Source organism: Mustelus asterias, chromosome 19 (genome assembly GCF_964213995.1).
Source record: "Mustelus asterias chromosome 19, sMusAst1.hap1.1, whole genome shotgun sequence".
NCBI lineage: Eukaryota > Metazoa > Chordata > Chondrichthyes > Carcharhiniformes > Triakidae > Mustelus > Mustelus asterias.
Window position 1 is genome coordinate 72,596,622 of NC_135819.1, and position 18,890 is coordinate 72,615,511.

At 43.8% G+C, this 18,890-nt stretch overlaps 1 protein-coding gene across 6 annotated transcripts in view; it reads right to left on the minus strand.

The window, feature by feature from the left end:
* The window catches only part of LOC144508060 (uncharacterized), a 100,505-nt gene that overhangs the window by 61,000 nt on the left and 20,615 nt on the right, over positions 1-18,890 (minus strand). For 5 of the 6 annotated variants that reach the window (XM_078235832.1, XM_078235831.1, XM_078235833.1 and 2 more), the window contains exons 2-4: positions 4,948-5,096; positions 1,260-1,355; positions 404-476 (exon numbers count right to left, since the gene is read on the minus strand). In XM_078235832.1, the coding sequence (XP_078091958.1) occupies positions 404-476; positions 1,260-1,355; positions 4,948-5,085 (307 nt within the window). In that variant the 5' untranslated portion in view covers positions 5,086-5,096. Of the gene's footprint in view, positions 1-403; positions 477-1,259; positions 1,356-4,947; positions 5,097-18,890 lie in introns of those variants that run through there. The other variant, XM_078235834.1, reaches the window with a different exon arrangement.

The window sequence follows — 18,890 nt, forward strand, 5'->3', positions numbered from 1 at the left end:
TGCAGTGTGCAAGATTGTCATAAGATATAAAAGTCAAGATTCACTTACAAACTGGCACACCTAGACGAGGAATGATTGCAGGCATTTGCAATGCAGTATAAAGCTTAGCAGCAACAGGAAGGTTGCAGGAACAAGCTTAATAATTAATTAAATCTACGGTCCTTGTGCAAATCCTGACTTGCTGGCCCCATAGGCAGGCAGGAACTTGCCCAACGTGGTATCTGAATCACGAGCTTATTTTTAACAAGTTCACATTACTGAAATGATCTAACAAAAACCGACTGGCTTTCTTCCAGCAAAAACAGTTCTCATTTCCTGCAATGTACAGGCACTATGATTCGCTCAACATGTGTAGGTATGTATGTTAGTTTATAAACAGACGGTAGAATTTTTAAAAAAGTACCCTTTAGTGGATCTCCTAGATTTGTAATGTTACTGCTCCCAACCTTCAATCCTTTTTGACAGACAGCTTTTGCCTGCAACAGTAGAACAAATGTTATGAGGCGTCGGCATAAAGAAAATCAAAATCAGAGCTATAGTATAGCAATTAAATCCAGACGAACAAGATCACGTTGCTTGTGATACATAACCCCCTTCCTCCAAGGCCCTGGACCCCCCTCTCTAAGACCATCCCAATTAATGTCTGTATGTTCATATAAAAATACAACTAATATTAGATAGAATCCACAAAGAATTAGAATCATAGAATCCTACAGTGCAGAAGGAGGCCATTTGGCCCATCGAGTCCACACCGACCACAATCCCACCCAGGTCCCATCCCCATAACCCGATGCATTTACCCTAGCTGATCCCCCTAAGGGGGAATTTAGCATGGCCAATCCACCTAACCCGCACATCTTTGGACTGTAGGAGGAAACCAGAGCACTCAGAGGAAACCCATGCAGACATGGGGAGAATGTGCAAACTCCATGTCGACAGTGACCCAAGCCGGGAATCGAACCCAGGTCCCTGGTGCTGTGAGGCAGCAGTGCTAACCACTGTGCCACCCCTATGCAGAACTGTGTTACAGAGCTACAACATTCTCACAATTTGGATGAAATGAAGAAATTTTCAGTATCTGCCATCCCCATTTATGAAGCGAATCAAATTTGTTATGTGTTAAGGGTTTTCCTTACAACGCAACTCCCTTCCCTCTACATTTTCAAAAGTACATCGAAATGCATTTTGAAAGAGTCTTTGGTGTAATAAAGCTTCATAAGATTTCTATTTCTCCCCCAAATATCATTTTCTATTTTTACCTGATCTTCCGTTTCAAACAGTAGGAAAGCGAAGGACTCGGCAAGTTCCTCCTCATTATATCCTTTCCCCTCCAGGTCCAACCGATAACCATTGAACTGCAATTAATAAGTAAAATGTTACACTCTCTCCCAAATGACAAAAAAAATCAGATGTGACAAATATTAAATTCTGTCTCGTGCAAATAATGGTCTTGGCCCAGATTGTGTGTCAATGGCAAACAAGCGGAACTCTAGTATTCATTACACCAACATTGGCCCATACAAAATGTGGGTGCTTTCACACTGGATGTGCAGTTGTAGCTTAGGATCCTCTACAGTGGGTCTGGGATCTGTGTGAACAGCACAAATAACAGTGTGTCTATTAAACCGACCAGAATGAAGAATCCTTACCGAGTCAGTCAGAGACTAAACCTGGACATGGAAGTTCAAATATTTCATTTGACACCAAGTCATGTAACCCAACTCCTGACTCCCCAAAGCCTGACCACTATCTACAAGGCACAAGTCAGGAGTGTGATGGAATGCTCTCCATTTTCCTGGATGGCTGCAACTCCAACGCTCAAGAAGCTTGATACTATCCAGTACAAAGCCGGCCCACTTGACTGGCACCCCATTCATCACCTTCAACATGCACTCCCTCCAACACCAATGCAGCTGTGTGTACCATCATCAAGAAGCACTGCAGGAACTCACTGAAGCTCTTTCAACAGCACCTTCTAAGCTCACAGGCTTTATCACATCTAAGGACAAGGACAGCAGGTGCATGGGAACACCACCACCTGCAAGTGCCTCTCCAAATCACTCGTCATCCTGACTTGGAAATATATATCACAGTCGCTGGGTTAAAGTCATGGAATTCTCTTCCTAACAGCACTGTGAGTATATCCAGGCCACATGGACTGCAGCCGTTCAAGCAGTTCACCCACCATCTTCTTGAGAGCAATTGGGGTTGGATTATAAATTTTGGCCTCATCAGCGACATTCATATCCCAATGAATATTAAAAAATCTCCCACAGTTACCTTGACGATACTTGCTCAGACTCTACTTCCTGCGAGAACTCTAATCCATTCTTCCAGTTTCTCTGTCCCCGGTCACATCTGATGATGCAACTTTCTATACCAGGTTATTCTGATAGGTCCTCCTTTTGCCTCAACCTGGGTGGAATAGTAATTTACTTGTACGTCAATGGTCACTGCTCGCTACGTGCTCTGCTCCACATTGGGAGAGCAAATGCAGGTTGATTGACTGCTTTGCAATTGGCAAATCTGACCCCAAACCTAGTGACCCGTTATTTTAATTCTCCGCTCCACGCACTCTGACCTCGAACCTCGGCGTCTTGCACCGACCCAATAAAGAACAATGCCTTGATCGTCCAGTTAGGCACTTGACTGCTTTCTCCACTCAATGAGTTAAACAATTTTTGATCTTAACCTTTGCCCCCACCTCTTGCATGGCAGCTGTTGGTGGTGATTCTGCTTTTCCCATTTACACCTCCTCTCGATGCAACTTTCATTTCTTGTCCCGTTACCATCTCCTTTTGCCTTTCACTAACATCATAATGGCCATTTAATGTCTCCTGCCTTCCACCCTATCAGAGATCTTCCAGCTTTTCCCTACCTTACTGACACTTCTCCCCCCTTTCCCGACCATGCTTACACTCTCCCCATTTCTCTAACTTGCAAACTGTTGCATCGCAAAGTTCTCCTTGTTCTGACACCAGTGTCACAACCCGAAATATTAACTTGCTTTCTCATTCCACAGATTATGCCAGATCAACTGAAAATTTCCAACATTTATTTTTTTATTTCAGATTTCAAACACCCGCAATTCTGTGCTTTTATGGACTTGGAAACAACCGTTTCACACAGCTACCTGTTTCAATTCATCCTCAATTTACTTTGAAATAAACACCTGTCACTATATAATTAGAGTCAGAGAGGTTTACAGCATGGAAACAGGCCCTTCGGCCCAACTTGTCCATACCGCCCTTTTTTTTTTAAAAACCCCTAAGCTAATCCCAATTGCTCGCATTTGGTCCATATCCCTCTATACCCATCGTACCCATGTAACTATCTAAATGTTTTTTAAAAGACAAAATTGTACCCGCCTCTACTACTGCCTCTGGCAGCTTGTTCCAGACACTCACCACCCTCTGTGTGAAAACATTGCCCCTCTGGACACTTTTGTATCTCTCCCCTCTCACTTTAAACCCATTGCCCTCTAGTTTTAGACTCCCCTACCTTTGGGAAAAGATATTGACTATCTTTTAATTGCTGTTACTGCTCCAGTTTTAGGTCTTCAGGTCCCAGAATCTTGGCAAAGCCTATTCTGTTGGTGCCACTTCTCCATCACAACACACAAAAAAAAGGGTTGAAAGCTATTTAGCATTGAGTCGTACTATACTCCTTATACACCTATGACTGTGCGGCCAAATTCCCCTCCAACTCGATTTTCAAGTTTGCTGATGACACCACCGTAGTGGGTCGGATCTCAAACAATGATGAGACGGAGTACAGGAAAGAGATAGAGAATCTGGTGAACTGGTGTGACGATAATAATCTCTCCCTCAATATCAATAAAATGAAGGAGATAGTCATCGACTTCAAGAAGCGTAGTGGAGGACCTACTCTTTTTCAACTTCTTCCGTGTGGAAAACGATACAAAAGTCTGAGGTCACGGATCGACTGACTCAAGATCAGTTTCTTCCCTGCTGCCATCAGACTTTTGAATGGCCCTACCTTATATCAAGTTGATCTTTCTCTACATCCTAGCTATGACTGTAACTCTATATTCTGCACCCTTTCCTTTCCTTCTCCATGAACGGTATGCTTTGTCCATATACAGCGCAAGAAACAATACTCTTCACTGTGTCCCAATACATGTGACAATAATAAATCAAATCATAAAAATTTCTTCATTCAGAGGGTTGTGAATCTTTGCAATTCTCTATGATGCCCAGTCATTGAGCATATGGAATAAGCCCTTGGAGGCGCAAGTCCCAGCACCAAAATTCCTTTATTTACAAGATCCAACAACACTATCCAGAATGCTCTCTGTATGCAGTCTCCAACCAGAGTGCCAGAGGAACGGACATTCCTGTTTAAGAGCAAGGGGTTCCCTGATTGGATCATCAATTTGGCCCTTAATCAGGGAGTTTATATTCAAGCAGGCTAACCTCAACTGCCTGATTAAAATCGGTGCAGCATATTCCAAACTTAGATCAATAAATATTTGAATATGAACATAAAGTGGAGTTGAGGGAGAAGGTCAGCCCTGATCTTATTGCACCAGGTTAAAATCCAACAGGTTTATTTGGTATCACGAGCTTTCGGAGCGCTGCTCCTTCATCAGGTGAAGGAGCAACGCTCCAAAAGCTCGTGGTACCAAATAAACCTGTTGGATTTTAATCTTGTGTTGTGAGACTTCTTACCGTGTCCACCCCAGTCCAACACCGGCATCTCCACATCCTGATCTTATTGGGGGGAGCATACCCAAAGGGTCGTATGGTCTGCTTCTGCTCCCATTTCTGATGTCGAATCGACAAGTTTTAAAAGCAGGGCAACTATCAGAAAAACTAAGTGAATGTACCGCAGTCAAGAAAATCCCCAATGATTGCATCAACATTAAATCAAAGATAAAATCTCAATATCTGTCAGATTCTTTGCGTGCTTTTAATGCAATAATACCTGATCTAGAAGTTTTGTATTATTCACTAATATCACTTGGTTGTACTGGAAGTAACCCCCTGATGAAGAGTCCAGGTACCCCTGCTGCAAGATTGGAAGTATTTCTTGTGTGAACTGAGTGGAGGTGAGGGACACCATCTGAAATGTTTCTGCAGAAGGAAACAGAAAGACAATATTACTGTGCAGCACAGCAACAGTTTAAAGTTTATTTATTAGTGTCACAAGTAGGCTTACATTAACACTGCAATGAAGTTACTGTGAAAATCCCCTAGTTGCCACACTCTGGCCCCTGTTTGGGTACGCTGAGGGAGAATTTAGCACGGCCAATGCACCTAACCAGCACGTCTTTCCGACTGTGGGTAGAGAGAGAGGGGGGAGGGGGGGGGAGAGGGAGAGAGAGAGGGGGGGGAAGAGAGAGAGAGATGGGGGGGGGGGGGGGGGGAGAGAGGGAGAGAGAGGGGGGGGGAGGGAGAGGGGGAGAGAGAGAGAGAGAGAGGAGTATCAAGTTTGGGCATTCAATAGTTACAGGGGATTCAATTGTAAGGTGAATAGAGAGGTGGTTTCTGTGGTCGCTAACCAGACTCCAGGATGACATGTTGCCGCCCTGGTGGTAGGGTCAAGGATGTCTCATTTCGGCTGCAGGACATTCTGAAGGGGGAGGATGAACAGCCAGTGGTTGTAGTACACGTTGGTACAAATGACAAAAAGGTTAAAAAAAGGATGAGGTCCTAAAAACAGAATATAGGGAGCTAGGAAAGCAAGCTGAAAAGTAGGACCTCAAAGGTAGTGATCTCAGGATTACTACGTGTGCCATGTGCCAGAGTAGAACCTGCAGGATACATAGGATGAATACATGACTGAAATGATGGTGTGAGGGGGAGGGTTTCAGATTCCTAGGGCATTGGGACCAGTTCTGTGGGAGGTGGGACCTGTACAAACTGGACAGGTTACACCTGGGCAAGATTGGGATTACGTCCTGGGGGCGAGGCTACTAGCTAGAGTGGTTGGGGAGGGTTTAAAGTAATATGATAGGGGGATGGGAACCTTTGCAAAGATTCAGAGCAGGGGGAATTAAGAACAAGAGGAAAAGACAGTAAGGGGAATAAGGAAAGTGATAAGCGGAGAAATCAAGGGCCAGAGTCAGATAAGGACCGAGTCAAAAATAATAGGAAAGGGAAAAGAAATGTAGAAAATGCCCACTTTAAGGTTTTGTACTCGAATGCTCAGAGCACTCAAAACAAAATGGATGAATTAGTTGCACAGATAGATGGAAAGGGGTATGATATAGTTGACATTACGGAGACGTGGCTCGAAGGTGAGCAAGGATGGGAACTAAACATCTATTCAATGTTTAGGAAGCACAGATGGAAAGGAAAAAGTTGGTGGAGTTGCATTATTGATAAGATATTAGCACAAAAAATTGTGGAATCCGTATGGGTCAAGTTAAGAAACAACAAGGGGCAAAAACCATTGGGGGTGGTATACAGACCACCAAACTGTCGTGGTAATGTTGGAAAGAGCATTAGGCAGGAATCCGGGATGCATGTGTTAAAGGAATATCTGTAATTATGGGCAACTTTAATCTGCATGTAGATTGGGAAAGTCAAATTAGTCACAGTACAATAGAGGAGGAATTTCTGGAGTGTTTACAGGATGGTTTTCTGCAGCAATATGTTGAGGAACCAACAAGGGAGCAGGCCATCTTGGACTGGGTGTTGTGCAATAAGAAAGGATTATTGGCAATCTAGTTGTGAGAGAACCCTTGGGGACAAGTGACCATAATATGGTAGAATTCTTTGTCAAGATGGATAATGATGTAGTTGATTCTGCGACCAGGCTCCTGTATCTCAATAAAGGAAACTATGATGGTATGAGGCATGAATTGGTCGTGATGGACTGGGAAACATTACTGAAAGGAAAGACAGTGGACAGGCAATGGCGAGCAATTAAAAAACGAATAGATGAACTCCAGAAGTTGTGTATTCCTGTTTGGCGTAAGAGTGGTAAGGGAATTGTAGCCAAACCATGATTTACAAGGGAAATTAGAGATAGTATCAGATTTAAGGAAGAAGCATACAAATTGGCAAGAAAAAGCAATAGGCCTGAGGATTGGGAGCAGTTTAAAATTCAGCAAAGGAGGACCAAGGGATTGATTAAGAAGCAAAAAAATAGAGTATAAAAGTAAGCTCGCGGGGATCATTAAAAACTGACTGTAAAAGTTCTATGGATATATAAAGAGAAAGATTAACAAAAATGAATGTAGGCCTCTTATTATCAGAAATGAGAGAATTCACAATGGGGAATAAAGAAATGACTGTCGAATTAAATTTGTACTTTATTCATGTCTTTCTTCGTGAAGACTGAAGCAATGTCCCAGAAACATGTTTTAGTGAGGAGTTGAAGGAAATCAGCATTAGTAGAGAAATGATTTGGGGGGGAATTGATGGGATTGAAGGTGGATAAATCTCCAGGTCCTGATAATCTTCATCCCAGAGTACTTAAGGAAGTGGCCCTGGTAGATCCATTGGTTATTTTCCAAAATTATTTGGACTCTGGGATAGTTCCTATAGATTGGAGGGTAGCTAATGTCAGCCCCCTATTCAAAAAGGGAGGTAGAGAGAAAACAGGAAACTATAGACCAGTGAGGCTAACATCGGTACTGGGGAAGTTGCTAGAGTCTGTGATCAAGAACTTCATAAATTGGCATTTGGAAGGCAGTAGAGAGAATCAGACAAAGTCAGCATGGATTTACAAAAGGAAAATCATGCTTGATGAATCTATTGGAAGTTTTTGAGGATCTAACTAGTAGAATTGACCGAGGAGAAACAGCGGATGTGGTTTATTGAGACTTTCAAAAGGCTTTCGACAAGGTCTCATATAACAGACTACTATGTAAAGTTAAAGCACGTGGGATTGCGGGTAATGTCTTGAGATGGATAAAAAGCTGGTGAGCAGATAGGAAGCAAAGAGTTGGCATAAATGGGTCTTTTTCTGATCGGCAGCCAGTGACTAGTGGGGTTCCGCAGGGGTCTGTGCTGGGACCCCAACTGTTGATATGATATATTAATGATTTGGAAGAGGGAACTGAATGTATTATCTCCAAATTTGCAGATGATACAAAGTTGAGTGGGAGGATGGGCTGTGAGGAGGATGCAGAGATGCTTCAGCATGATTTGGACAGGCTGAGTGTGTGGGCATCTGCATGACAGGTGCAGTATAATGTGGATAAATGTGAGGTTATCCACTTCGGTAGCAACAATAGGAAGATAGATTATTACTTGAATGTCAGTAAAGAAAGCAAATGGTATGTTGGCCTTCATATCGAGAGAATTCGAGTACAGGAGCAGGGATGTCTTGCTGCAATTATACAGAGTCTTACAGAGGCGTGTGTAGTTTTGATCCCCTTATGAGGAAGGATGTTCTTGCTATAGAGAGACACACAAAGCAATTGAGGCCGAAACAGTGTTTGGTTTCAAGAAGAAATTAGATACAGATGTTGGAACTAAAGGGATCAAAGGACATGGGAGAAAGACGGGATCAGGCTATTGAGTTGGATGATCAGGCATGGTCATTCTGAATGGCAGAGCAGGCTCATAGAGCCAAATGTCCTACTCGTGCTCCTATTTTCTATGTTTCTATCTCTGAATACAATTTACCACTCTATTGATGATAAGGTGTGTATAGTAACATGGTGGTCAGGGTCCAAGATCTGTTTGCAGTTTTTAAAAAATTCTCTTCACTCATGGCAATGAATAACTAACTTTCTGGAGGTAGTTCCAGAGAGTCTGGTAGCCATCATTACCTTGTGTTACTCATCACTCTTCATTCATACCCTTCTGCTCACATGTCTTACCATTTATCTATGGCAGCAACACTGCTGAGGCCAATTCTACACTGGATGAATGCAGGAATTAAAACAAAAGGGTCACCTCTCCTGTCAGGGACCCAGCCCTGTGCACTATGCAACTATGGAGGAAAACCATGAAAGAAGCTTGGCCACCAGTTGGGATTATCCCCTTCCATTTACCCCCTCACTCTCCACATCATACAATTACGAGGTGGGACACTTCAAACACGATGAAGTACCCGTCAGGCACTTCTATGGCGAGGGGGGGGGGTGCCATGCGGGGAGGAAGAGCTGCCTGTCAAATCAGTGGTTGGCAACGCCATTGGAGCGGTGGCCGCAGTCAGTGACGCACTGAGGTCCAGCCCAAGGATAGACACTGGACTGAGTGGGAGGTCATTGGGGGGGGGGGGGGGGGGGAGGTGGTGCAGGTGGATTGCAGCAGCGCCCGTCTCCCACCTTCGCCTGCTGCCTTGCAGATGTAGGGGGCCCCCCTCGATCAATGAGTGCCTGTCAACCGCCCCTGCACAAAGGGAGCCTTCAGGAAACACGAGAAAGCTGTGCAGCTCACAGTACATCACTGGCCACTCAATTTCAGTGGACTCGGGGATAATGGTCTGTAATTGGCTCATTAATTAGGCTAATTGGCTTCCTGCTGCTGGTGGGTGGGATTCCTGCATTGGACCCTTCCCAACTTACTGAGTGACAGTTTTCCCAAAGTCAGGAATCCGATGCAGTTACACACCCCTACCCGATTCTCCTGGTCTGCCCAGCCTGTATTATTCTGGCCGACTCCACTAAATCCAGCTCCTTGACTTAAATGAGATCCCGACTACAAAAGCTTTCTTTTACCCAAGTGAGTTCTGCTGAATCAGATAAACTTGCATTAATCCATTGCTCCAAAAAAACCACAAACTGGTGAGTCTCATCCTGTTCCAGAATTTAGAGCGCTTTGCACACAATTCAGTACGGTGCTGTCCTATCTCCCAGCAGCGGCAAGGGGAAAACCGCCTCACCAAGATTGACTTTCATGTCTCTCATTCAAGGCTGACCATTGCAGTTATGTCAGCTTTCACCTTGAAGATCCTAGCTACCAGGTCATCCAAAATGCCGCTCTGTTCTCACTATACAAATCAAGATGAGCCAAACATCTCCTCATAACTATTTCCCTGAAGGTGGCAGGACAAGTGGATAAGGTGGTAAAGTAAGATTATGGAATGGTTTCCTTTATGGAATTGGTATTGAATACAAAAGCAAGGCTGTAATGATGGAACTGTATAAAGTGCTGGAATTTTGTGCACAGTTCTGGTCGCCACATTACAGGAAGGACATAATTGCTCTGGGAAAAGTACAGAGGAGATTTACAAGAACGTTGCCAGGCCTTGAAAATTGCAGCTGCGAAGGAAAGATTGGACAGGCTGGAGTTTTTTTCCTTGGAACTAGGCCGAGAGGTGACCTGATTGAGGTGTACGAAATTAAGAGGGGCCCAGAAAGAGTAGACAGGGATGCCCTGTTTCCTCCTAGCGCAGAGGCCAAATACCAGGGGGCACAGATTTAGGGTGGTTGGTAGAAGGATGAGTGGGAACATGAGGAAAACCTTCTTCACCCAGAGGGTGGTGGGTGTTTGGAATTCACTGCCTGGTTTGGTGGTGGAGGCAGGAACCCTCAACTCGATTAAAAAAGATACCTGGATCTACACCTAAAGTGCGTAACCTGCAAGCTTGCAGGGCAAATGCAGAAAGGTAGGATTAGAATGGGCAGCTAGTTTTTTTTTAAATTTCATATCCGGAGCTGACAAGATGGCCTGAATGGCCTCTTTTCTGTGTTGCAACTTTTTTATAGCCAGAGTGTTTCAATAAGAGCATTCTGTTATTATCTGCTCATGCAAAGCCTTCCAGGAACTTCACCGACCATGAGAAAACTCAGCTGATCCACTGTAGCACTTTTCATTCTTTTCCAGACTTCATTATACTGGGAATTGATCAAAAGATAAATGCTTCCTTTTTCTACAACATCCACCATTATAGCTGTACAGTAATGATTTTCTGTTCAGTGTGCTTGCAGCACACATCTTTATCATTGTTCACAGGTTTGTTTAGTTGAATCGATGTGGAGATGCCAGCGTTGGACTGGGGTAAACACAGTAAGAAGTTTAACAACACCAGGTTAAAGTCCAACAGGTTTATTTGGTAGCAAATGCCACTAGCTTTCGGAGCGCTGCCCCTTCGTCAAGTGGAGTGGAGTTCTGCTCACAAACAGGGCATACAGAGACACACACTCAATTTACAGAATAATGATTGGAATGCAGTCTTTACAGATAATCAAGTCTTAAAGGTACAAACAATGTGAGTGGAGAGAGCATTAAGCACAGGTTAAAGAGATGTGTATTGTCTCTAGACAGGACAGCCAGTGAGATTCTGCAAGTCCAGGCAAGCTGTGGGGGTTACAAATAGTGTGACATGAACCCAAGATCCGGGTTGAGGCTGTCCTCATGTATGCGGAACTTGGCTACTTGAACTTGGAACTTGAACAGTGCTCAGCACCGACAACTGCCAGTTTCCAGATGCAATTTTACAACTCGTCTGCTTCATCTTGGACCAAAATGTCTTCACCTTCAACAACCAGTTCTTCATCCAGACACACGGAACAGCCATGGGGACCAAATTCGCACTTCAATATGCCAACATCTTCATGTACAGGTTCGAATAAGACTTCTTCACAGCACAGGACCTTCAACCGATGCTATACACTAGATACATCGATGACATTTTCTTCCTTTGGACTCATGGTGAACAATCATTGAAACAACTATATGATGACATCAACACGTTCCATCCCACCATCAGACTCACCATGGACTACTCTCCGGAATCGGTTGCATTCTTGGACACATGCATCTCCATTTAGGACGGTCACCTCAGCACCTCACTATACCGCAAGCCCACGGATAAACTCACGATGCTCCACTTCTCCAGCTTCCACCCTAAATACGTTAAAGAAGCCATCCCCTACGGATAAGCCCTCCGTATACACAGGATCTGCTTGGATGAGGAGGATCGCAACAGACACCTCCAGACGCTGAAAGATGCCCTCATAAGAACAGGATATGGCGTTCGACTCATTGACAGTTCCGACGCGCCACAGCGAAAAACCGCACCGACCTCCTCAGAAGACAAACACAGGACACCGGTGGACAGAGTAGTCGTCCAGTAGAGAAATGATTTGTAGATAGGTTTTATCCTGATCAGGGGATTAGATAGGGTGGATAGTGAGAGCCTTATTCCACGGATGGTGTTGGCTAGCACGAGGGGACATAGCTTTAAATTGAGGGGTGAGAGATATAGGGCAGATGTCAGAGGTAGGTTCTTTACTCGGAGAGTAGTAAGGGCGTGGAATGCCCTGCCTGCAGCAGTAGTGGACTCGTCAACATTAAGAGCATTCAAATGGGTTATTGGATAAACATATGGATGAGATTGGAATAGTGTAGATTAGAGGGGCTTTAGATTGGTACCACTGGTCGGCGCAACATCGAGGGCCGAAGGGCCTGTACTGCGCTGTTATGTTCTATGTAATTCCTGGTCCCTTAGTATGAGAAACAGCTTGGCTTGAAGGTTGGATTTTGTTAACTTGTGATAGCTGCTATTACACACTGACTACTCTCAGGACCGGATCAAAAACATGGATTCTTTATTCTAGAATGGTTCTACATGTACAGATCTTCCCTGTCCAGGTATCGTCTTCAAATTGCTAACCTGCAGAAGTTACACATCACATCCCTTATGTTGTAATCCCGGTCAGAAACTCCAAGATATTATATAAAGTTAGCCTGGATCATAGGTTTTGCACTTTGAACTTGGGTAGGGTGAGCATGGGATGCTTCACTTCAGGTATGAATCAAATGACCCACTAGGGAGCTTTTATCAAACAAAGTTTATTTAAGAATACAGTTAACGTATAGAAAGAAAATTAGCAATAACTTTTACCAATTACAAACAAGAAAAAAAACAACCATGATATTGTACGGACCTTAACAACTAAATACTGTTCCAGTACAACAAACATCCTTATAAACATACACCTGCCACAGATTTAACACAGAAAACAAGGATGCACACATGATGCTGTTGGATTCTGCAGCTTTCTTGATACTCGCACAGACAAGCTTGAAGTCAGAACTGCTTCCCAAAACACCAGGGGGAGAGAGACCGAACACTGCACCCAGCCTGAAGTAAAACACCTTCCAACTAAAACAGCAGCCCAAACTGAAAGTGAAACTTAAAAACTGTCCAAAGGCACCTGACCTATCCATCATTCTTTCCCTGACAATTCAGGGCCATAAAAATCCCATACACTGCACTAGGCCCAGAGTAAAAATAAACAAAACCTCATTTAAGCAGCAACAAAAGGACTTCTCGGCAGACAGCTCAGGGCCTGCTTATAACTGTAGAGAACATGATTAAAAATACCTTTCTTAAAGGCACAGTAGCGTCACACTTATACCGCTGTACATTAAAAACATAACCACACCCTCTTAAAAGTCGACTGCAACATTCCCCATATATTCCAAAATTTAAACATCACCCCCTCAAATAGATAAAAGTTAACTCGATACAATTCAACAATAAAGGAGATAAATATAAACGGTGCAAAACAATAAGAGAAACATGTAGACTCATTAGTCCAGATAACATAAAGATGGCTTAATCAAACAGCCAGATTATTCTGGAAGCAGAATAACATTTCCTGAAATCTGGAACGGCTTTGCATGGACTCTTTTTCTTCTCTGTGGAAGTAGAATATGTGGACTCTACCAGCATTCTGTCTACTGTGCCTGAGAGTTTTTTATTGTGCTTGTCATTCACTCTCTCTTTGAGGTTCCTTGTTCTTTTCTTCAAGCTGACTCTCCAAGTTCCTCAAGTTCTTCAATGCTGCCATGTCTCTCCACCGTCTTTGCAAGCATGGTGATCATCTCTTACAGCTTTACTCCCAAAACATAGGGATAATCATATGAGGTAGAGGCGGTTGAGTCACGATGAGTGTGGCATCATCACACTACCTATCCTGTTGAAACAGGATAAAACCAATATGAGATCCTCGTCAGAGCGGACTGTTTTATCCTCCATGCTTGGTTCACTCCTGTGATGATGACCAATTACCAGGTTCAAATCCCTGCAAGCCTGTTGTCCTGTGGTTGCAGGTCCATTCGTTCAGACTAAGAAAGTCTTCCACTCCAATTGGTTATATTTGTAATTAATCTTGATGGACCCTAAACTCCAATTAATAAACCACTGTATGCAGTCCGTTGGACATTCATAGAAACATAGAAGATAGGAGGAGGCCATCCGGCCCTTCGAGCCTGCTCCGCCATTCATCACGATCATAGCTGATCACCCAACTCAATAGCCTAATCCTGCTTTCTCCCCATAACCTCTGATCCCGTTCGCCCCAAGTGCTATATCTAGCCGCCTCTTGAATACATTCAATGTTTTGGCATCAATTACTTCCTGTGGTAATGAATTCCACAGGCTCACCACTGTTTGGGTGAAGAAATGTCTCCTCATCTCCATCCTAAATGGTCTATTCTGTATCCTCAGACTGTGACCCCTGGTTCTGGACTCCCCCACCATCGGGAACATCCTTCCTGCATCTACCCTGTCTAGTCCTGTTAGAATTTTATAAATCTGAGATCCCCCCCCTCATTCATCTGAACTCCAGCAAAAACAATCCTAACCTAGTCAATCTCTCCTCATACATCAGTCCCACCATCCCTGTTCACCAGCATTATCATGGCTCACCATATACCCAGATACATACTCTTCAGTGAGCATAAAATAATTGCAAGGGAACCCCGGTTTGCCCTCCTTCGCACATGGATAGATGCAAACTCTTAGAGTAGAAGAATCAATTCAATGTGTTCAGTGAATGCGAGGGGGAAACGTGTAGAATTCTGACAGGGCTGGAAAGACTGGAGGCAGGGATGATGTGGAACAATGGGGTCACGGTCTCAGAATACAGGGTAGGCCATTTAGGACTGCGATGAGAAGAAACTTCACTCAGAGGGTGGTGAACTTGTGGAATTCTCTGCCACAGATGGCTGTGGAGACCAAGTCACTGAATGTATTTAAGGAAATAGACTTCAAGGCACCAAAAGTGTCAAGGGGTCTGGTAGAGAGCGGGAGTATGGCATTAAGGTAGTGGATCAGGCCCGGTCATATTGAATGGTGGAGCAGGCTTGAGAGGCAAAATGGCCTGCTCCTGCCCCTATTTTCTGTTTCTATGTTTCCCAGATCCAGAATCCTTATTTGATGTACCTGTGGTATTTGCAGAACATTATGATTGTAAATTCTGGTGGCCCCAATGATAGCCTCAAATTTACAACCAACGCAAAGCATCCACAATATGGACTTCTCCAAGATAGCCATCTGGTCTGCCTCCATTGTTGCAGATGCAACCATTAGCTTGATGGCACGGTCCAGCAGTTCAGCCTCTGTGAAGTCACACGCATGACCCTTAGCTCAACACATCAACTGACCAGTCGGTCAACGGGTGCAGTCGGCTGCTCGAAGGGACATAAATTCGAGCCTATGGACACAGTAATTGATTTGAATCAAAGTTGATCCTCTTAACAGAGGACCAGGTTTTTGCTGCATCCTTCACTGAGGCCAGAAGTATTAAGTGTGAGCCCAACTGTAGTCTCTGCCTCTGTGACAGCTCGGTTAGCAAAGATCTTTGCTTGAAAATCTGAAATTCTGGTGAGCTGGTCCGCTGGGTGCGAAACACTGCTGCCATTCTTGCACTGAATCAATGCCTTTCTTCTGCTGTACAGATAGAAATACAGCAGCAACAGCACCATGGTACTGTAAGGCTTTCACAGTCCTTTATAGAGGTACTCACTGTTCCTGATGTCACAAGTTTATTGCAGGTGCAAGATACTGCTATGTCAGAAGAATCTCAAAGCTTCTGAAGATAAAGGCAGTATTTTCTTCACAGACAAAAAAAAAAGATTTCCAATGCAAACTGCCCCTTGAAGCTCGCCGCCTTCTCTGTTCAATGGCCCGATCCCAGCGCTAACCATTACTGTGGCCAGTTCCCCAGAAGAGTCCGAATGCACTTGCAACATTTACTCTGTTTCTCTCTCCAAAGATGCAGCCAGACATGCTGAGCTTTTCCAGCATTTTACAGCACTACGCTTTGCCAGTTTTCATTGTTGATTCAGTAGTCCACGTCTATACATGGCGTAGGTCCGTGCGACGCATTCAAAAGATGAGGATTTTGATGTTTCAGGTCTGATATAGAGACTAATAAAGGACCGTGAGGTCAGTGGACGTAAACTAACTGGAACTGTTTGTTAACACTTTTGTTTCCTAGCACAGTCAGCACAAGACTGACTAGGCAAGCTCCGCCCTTGGGTAGAGCCCGAGTCATCTGCCTGTTGTAAAGCGCAGGTGGATCCCCCCCCCCCGCTGAGAACTAACACCTAACCACTCAAAGGAGCACCACATCCATAATCTGTAAAAAGTGCGTGTGAAGTGATACAATCTGCTCTTTAGCAACTTTTAGTGGTTAAATCAAAATAACCCCCTGAATCTCTAAGATCAACAAGTAACACTTTAGTTAACTTGTTTACTGTTAGTTAGATAAATAAACTATTAACAAACCAAATAAAACACAATTCTAATGGAATGCTGTTCAGATAAATACAATTCCCACTCATTAACAAAAAAATTGAACTTTAGTCACTCTCTAAATTACAACCAGGTTTAGTGCCTTCCGGAATATTCTGGGCCTTCTCTGTTGATTCTTCTTTGATACCTTCGCTATCGAGTTTGTGATTTCTCTTAAGACATAAATGAGGCCGAGGGCCAGCAGTTCGTTCTCTCTCTCTCAAGAGCTGAGAACTGAACTAAGAGCTATTACTCTGGCAGTTGCTCTCTCTCCTTGTCCCACTGCTCTCTTCCTTTTATACCTGTGATGACATATCAATATCCCCCACAATAGGATTGTTCCTAGGTTGTCAAAACCATCAGATTTAAATTTAATAGGCTTTTGGTATCTAAGTGCCTAATTCAAATTGGCTAAATTAAAAAGCCTGAAAGCATGTTGCCTTGGTAACACTGCTGCTTGGTTTTCGATACAAATGTTTCATTTTGGGCACTCTATATGCACTTGCATTTTTTTTAACTTTCTAAGCACAGAAAAAGCACCACCCTCTTAAAGGGACCATGCAATGCTTTCTCCCTAGCATTTTACAAAATTTACAAACACCAATCTACAATCACTCTACCCAACTTCACAACATGACCCATTCTCTTAAAGGGGCATGCCCCATCATATATAACAAGGATTTGTTTAAAAATCACAAAATAGCTCTACACTTTAGACATTCCCTTGTCCCTGACATGAGAGATCTGATCTTCAGAATTTCCATGGGTATTGAGTCCAACAGGAGCCTGTAACTACCCAACCTTACCCAGCTGCCCACATTTCCGCTGCTGTACGAAACAGTGGAACCAATATTCACAGCCTTGACGTCCCCGTAGAGTTGGCAATGGCTGTGGCTAGCTTTACCGGCTCTCTGTAAAGCAAGCCAATCAGTCCCACTTCCCCATTCTATCCCTGCAGCCCTCCAGCTTTATTGTCCCCAAATGTCCATCCTATTTCTTTTTGAAATCATTGATCATCTCCGCTTCCACCAACCTCGTGGTACAGATGAAGAAAACAATTCTGTCCATCTAGCAAACCCTCCATCAGAAACCAAAACGCCTGGAATTCCAGTGTCTCTGGCGATTCTAAAAATCAGTTTCTCAATTTCCCCACCTGGACTATTCCAAGTATTAATCACTCGTCATGAACACTGAATGTTGCAAGATGATTATGTTTCAGAACGTACCTTTTAGCCAAAGAAAAAGCTAGGTTTGAAAGGATTTTGGTGAATTCCTGGCAAACAGCTCAGTTCTGAGAAGTTACTTCAGGTTGCCCAGGTGATGGGAGTTGAGGAGGGAGAGAAACTCAAATAGAATCTCACTGAGGAGTCTTCTAGCACCTCTCAAAGAAGCTCACAGTACAGAGGAAAAGTTGCTGCTGCTAAAGCAGGGAGAAAAGAATTGGCACTCTCCCAGGAGCCGGTCTTCTCTATTCTGCAGGAAAAGATGGGAAGCAAAAAGTATAACTCACTGTGGGGGGGGGGAAACTGTTTTACCAGGGCCGACTGAACCACTTTTATAGGGGTCTGCGACAGCAATCTTTGGAATTTGGGAAAGTCCGAACTTCCGTGACCTGAGGAAGAAGGGGAATCTCCTCCTGTGCCTTGCTGATGATCTTATCCGAAAAATCATATCTATAAAACTGGAGCAGAGTGGAATGATTGTCAAAGGACATCGAAGTTTTGAACTGGCATGAATCTCTGCTCACTGGACGTAGAGACTGTCCCTTTAATACCATCTATCTACCAGCAGTGTGTCACAGAGTCAGAGTTTAGTAAGGCAAATTCTGATTGTATTAGTCAGTTATGCAAAACATATCTTTTTCTTTAATAAAAAATGTATCAGTTGTCTGTTACTTAATGGTGATCTATGTTCATTTTAGTTTGTTATTCCAGTTGAAGTCTTAAAAAGTGAAATCTTGTCCTTCAGTTAGTTCTGTTGGCCTTGTCAGGATTTCTTTCTTTTGAGGTATTGGTCGCCAAGGAGATGATAACAAGGTGTCTCCAGAGATCCATGGTTTTTTGCTGGTTTGCCTCGACTTATCTTTAAATGGAACTTGCTGTTCCTTTTGTTACCTTTAAATGAATCATAGAATCCCTATAGTGCAGAAGGAGGCCATTCGGCCCATCAAGCCTGCGTCAACAACATTTCCACCCAGGCCCTATCCCGGTAACCCCACGCATCCACCCTGCTAGTCCCCCTGATACTAAGGGATAATTTAGCATAGCCAATCAACCTAACCAGCATGTCTTTCGGACTATGGGAGGAAACCGGAGCATCTGACAGAAACCCAGGCAGACATGGGGAGAATGTGCAAACTCCACACAGACAGTCACCCAAGGCCAGAATTGAACCTGGGGTCCCTGGTGCTGTGAGGCAGCAGTGCTAACCACTGT